This window comes from Anarrhichthys ocellatus, unplaced genomic scaffold (genome assembly GCF_004355925.1).
Source record: "Anarrhichthys ocellatus isolate YVR2014 unplaced genomic scaffold, GSC_Weel_1.0 scaffold7, whole genome shotgun sequence".
NCBI classification, from domain to species: domain Eukaryota; kingdom Metazoa; phylum Chordata; class Actinopteri; order Perciformes; family Anarhichadidae; genus Anarrhichthys; species Anarrhichthys ocellatus.
This window is the reverse complement of record NW_022280037.1, coordinates 4280488-4285201: the sequence shown is the minus strand read 5'-3', so window position 1 is coordinate 4285201 and position 4714 is coordinate 4280488. Positions and strand designations below refer to the sequence as shown.

The 4714-nt window shown below is 42.7% G+C and overlaps 1 protein-coding gene across 1 annotated transcript; it reads right to left on the bottom strand.

Annotated features, from left to right (window-relative positions):
- Window positions 1-393: 393 nt before the first annotated feature.
- LOC116383264 (homeobox protein SIX6) lies at window positions 394-3269 on the bottom strand. The gene is made up of 2 exons (XM_031846963.1): window positions 2438-3269; window positions 394-1169 (listed from the first exon to the last, which is right to left on the bottom strand). The coding sequence occupies exons 1-2, from the start codon at window positions 3007-3009 to the stop codon at window positions 1004-1006; spliced, it is 738 nt and encodes a 245-aa protein (XP_031702823.1). The 5' UTR covers window positions 3010-3269; the 3' UTR covers window positions 394-1003.
- Between the last annotated feature and the right edge of the window lie 1445 nt (window positions 3270-4714).

The window sequence follows — 4714 nt, the reverse complement described above, 5'->3', positions numbered from 1 at the left end:
CATGGTTTTCTCAATCAAAGCCTGTCTTGTGGGCACTTGCAGAGAGTTAAGAAGCGTGTTTTCTACATCTTCTACATCACATTTCTACAATCTGCTGTGTTTTGATCTCTACGATCTCTCTCGCAGATCATCCGGGTTAGCGAGTCGGCCTTTCTGTGACCTCTCGCTGTCACCCTGCATTACACGACGCAAAGCATGTTGGCCAATTAGGCCTCGCTCTAAAACGTGTCAGGGAATATAGCACCGTGGTGTTATAATCAGAAAAAGTTTTGTCTTCATGAAAACATCGAAGAGGATTTTATATAAAAATGTTAATATTTAACAATTGTATTCATGACTGTCTTTTCCCCCAAACAGCAATGAAAAAATAAGACTAAACGCGATACTCTCTTGATCAACAATTATTTTATTAAGTTATCTTTACCTTTCTTTTTTTTTTTTTTACTGAAACACATTTTTCACTAAAGCGCGCATGCTCAACAGGTTCACCTGTGTACAAGGTAAGTATTAAAAACACCAAGCAAATGAATATGAAATTCGAAGAGACAGAGCAGATCGTTTTTAAATAGGCAAATAAACATTATTTATAAAACTTTGAAAGTAAAGTAAAAATATCACAGTTCTTTTTCAACATGAAATACCCACAGAGAACAGCAGGTTAGGCGCTCGAATGCCTTCGTCCCCCTCTTTGTATTTTTTTTCTTCTTCTTTTTACTTTTCATCTCGGGGCGTTGGTTTATTAGTCCGTCAAATAGGTTTCGTCCATATTAAGTTCAGTTATCCACACGTGGGTCAAACGCAAAAAAAAAAAATGGAGGCCTAAAAAGAAAAGGACGGGCAGTCCGCCGCAGATCACAGATCCCCTCATGTTTTTGGCACCCGTCAAATATCAGTTTGTGTGTGTGTGTGTGTTTTTTACTCAACGCAGGCACTAGGACTTGTTTTATTGGATTGTCTTTCACTCGTATCCCCCTTTAATTCATCAACGCCGTCGATCTGCCCGTCAGATGTCACATTCACTGTCGCTGGAGGTGATGGAGATGGCCGAGGCGGCTGCTTTGCTGGACAGACTGGCCTCCGGACTGGACGAGTTCCCCAGGCGGTCCACGGTGCCATCGTCGTCCGCCAGGGAGCGAACCGAGCCGCCGGATAGGACCTGCTGCTGGAGCCTGGGCAGAGGACACGAGACAAGACAACATTACATTAACACGTCTGTGCAGAGTTTATTCTTTACAGTATAATAATAAAAAATAATACATTCTGAAAACAGTTTGTAAAAAAAAGATGAATGAGGAAAATATTTCAGATATAATAAGATTAGTTTCCACTCCTCCCGATGATCTTCTTTAACTGAGGGTTATTTTTTAATTTATTTATGTAAGCATCATTTTTTCTTTTGGATTGTTAAAAAAAAAGAAAATCCTGAAACAAAAAGGAACTAAACAGATGGTCTGCTACCGCAACCCTTTAGCTTATTTTTTCACCTTCACGTTTATAAAACACACAATATATGACATTTTATTACGTAAAATATTTTGGGGGCTAACAGTTAGAAATATTCCTTATACAAACAAATAGCACTGCATGGGATATTTTATAATGTGCAGGCAATATCGGTTATTTACAATAGGCTAAACTAATACAATTACAGATGGTGTGTCATTTCACGAAGATCTCACTAATTAATGTAGGCTATTGATTACATTCACTATAAACTGGAAAATGGTGGGCTGTTTTGGCTGCATTAAACATGACCAATACAGCAGTGTGACCTCGACCCACACTGCAATAGGCCCTTTAACAGATCGACTACAATTGTTATTGGAAATTAGCATATGATATATTCAAATACATTTAAAATATTAGACTATCATTATCGATCCTAAATATATTCGTTGGCTTATAGTGCACTAACAATTAAATAAGAATACACTAACATGTGCATGTTTAGCTCACTCTTCATGTTAGCTTAAATAGTGTTCTGCAGCTTTGTGTTTATCTTATTCATAACAAATAAATTAAAACCATTTATCCAGAGGTTTGCTCTACAAATAATCTAAAATGATATGGGAAATAGTTATTTTGTTATTCTCACCACTGCTGGCTGGACATTTTCAGCATTTGAATCCATTTAAAATATAACGTGATGTCAGACACTGCGAGCAGCATTAATTACAATAGAAAAAGCCCCCCTGACTTTACGATTATTGAACAATTCAGAATCTAATATCTAGAGAAATATAAGAATTGATGTGCTCCAACCAGCGTGGGTTCCAGTGTGTTTTGCTATATTCAACTTAAAGACTATCAAATCACAGGATGCATACATAGAGTCAGGGTGCAGGGTATTTGTTTTCTCTGTTCTATGGCCAAATACTTTGTTTTGTGTTGCAGATATTGTGATCAGAAACCGTTCAGAGACGCATGTATAGCTCACCTGTTCTTCGCAGCCGCTGCTCTGTCTCTTTGTCTGCGATTTTTGAACCAGTTTCCTACTTGTGTGGGTGTAAGTCCTGTAGCCTGTGCAAGCTCCCTCTTTTTACTGGGATTTGGGTAGGGATCCTGCAAATACCATTCTCTTAACAAATGCCGGGTTCTCTCCTTGAAGCAATGGGTTTTCTGCTCTCCATCCCATATGGTTCTAGGTAGGGGGAACTTCTTCCGCACCCTGTATTTGTCCACCGGCCCCAGCGGGCGTCCACGCAGCTTCTCAGCCTCCTGGTAGTGCGCTTCGAGCCACAGCGCCTGCAGCTTCGTGTGGGACTCTTTGGTGAACTTGTGGTTCTCCAGGATGTGGTAGAGTTCACGGAAATTGCCGGTGTGGAAGGCGACGACTGCCCGGGCCCTCAACACCGACTCGTTCTTGTTGAGGACCTCGCAGGCCGCCGGCGCAACGGGCAGCGACCAGAGGAAGCGGCCGAGGCGCTCGACGTCCCCGCTCTCCTCCAGAGTCTCGCAGACCCCGGCGACCTGCTGGGGGCTGAAATTCAAGATGGGCAGCTGAAACATGGAGGCTTCTCCCGTGTTTCCCTCTCCCCCTCCTTTCTCCTCTCTCTCTCCTCCGTGTCGAGTCCTCCTGCGTCTGCTTCTCCGCGCACCGAAGCAGTCCAAGACGAGGCAAACCCCAAAGTTACACCGAACCAATCGTCTGACCAGCCGTGAAAGACGCAAACACCAAACGCCGCGGAGGAGGAACGATGCTGCGTGGGGGCCGGCTACCGCATCCTCAGGCTCGGCAAACTTGGCAGGCAAAACAGGGCCGAAGGTGCGAAAACATTAAAGCCGGAGCCACGATGTATTTTTCAAAGGTGGGCTGGGGTTGAAAGTACGAAAGAATTAAAACCGGTGCAGAGATGTATTTTTTAAGGGGGGGAGAAAAAGACAGTCAAGCCCCCTCCGATGATTTCCTATTGGACTTGGCAGATTGGCTGCCCGGTTGCCATGGATGCGCGTCAATCACTGTCAAGTTGGACCAATCGGGCGGAAAGGAGAGCTCAGCGCCTCCCTTTTCAAAAATAATATAAACATTTTGACCTTTTTGCTTGGCGTCTTCAAACGTTTAACTGCCCCGTCGTGCTTTCCAAACACCCCTCTGCCTTTGTGTTAAAGAAAGACTCTTCAGTCGATGTAGTCAAGTGCCAAAGCAGGCAAACACGCTCAGCTCAGTCTCCCTTTAGAGCTCTTGAAATGGGCTTTAGGGTAGCCTACACAGCAAAAAGACACAGCCCGCTGACTTGCATCCCTGCACTAAAAATCAGTAGATAATATTATATAATTCTCAACTGTGTAAATATGATATTGTCTATTCGATGTGTTAAGCGTGGGCTATTCAATTGTGGCGTTTATAGACCTCGCGCATAGGCTTTCTATTAATCTACAACCATTTAGGTTTATACTCCTATAATATTCCAATACCATAAGCCCACGTGGCTAAATGTTTATATGCAGTTTGAATGTATGTCTTCGCTTTAAAATAAGATTAACCTGCAGTTCGTTTTGTTTAATACTCATATATCCTAAGGCTTATATCGATGCTGATTTGTAGAAATCATTAAAAGGGTCAATGTGGGCTTTATTTCAACGGGGCTGCGAATTTGAAGCCAACTCGCTTTCGCAACCTTGACCAGATTTTGTTGAGGCTTTCTTGCATTTTTCAACCGCACGAAAGTGCTAATTTATTAACCATAATAAATTATATCAGAGCCCGAGCTATGATGAAGCATGCTCTTTTATGTGGAGCATGAAAAAAATGCTGTTTTTTTGAAAACACAGGCTAATTGATTGCTGTTATATTGGCAGCAGTGAGTGTGTGTGTGTGTGTGTGTGTGTGTGTGTGTGTGTGTGTGTGTGCGTGTGTGTGTTCGCGATGGTGATCCCAGCAGACTGGAGCTCATACAGTTGCTTATATCCGCCTTTATATACAGTATGCTTGTATCAGTGTCGGCAGCATCAGCGCAGAGGCTGCCTCTGTGATGGCTGCAAAACATAGCAGGGAATCAACGTGATAGTTGTTTATATAGGATTATCATGGCCCTGCCAGGCTACTCGGCTTTAGTATCAGACACACTCCGTTTTGTGCACAGGCTGATTTAGTAAATAAGAGGGCAGATAGATAGCGCAGATGGTTTGAAGTGTCGGGTCAGATTATTTCATGGCCGGATACAGTAGTAAAGTTCATTCTGACGGAAAAGCCTGATATTATTTTCACAGATCC

What these genes read in the sequence shown, in the direction of transcription:
- LOC116383264 (XM_031846963.1), bottom strand. Translation starts at nt 3,009, where the DNA reads ATGTTTCAGCTGCCCATCTTGAATTTCAGCCCCCAGCAGGTCGCCGGG. An exon ending in GCAGCGGCTGCGAAGAACAG is followed by an intron (nt 1,170 to 2,437) that starts GTGAGCTATACA and finishes TCCTCTGCCCAG; the next exon opens with GCTCCAGCAGCAGGTCCTAT.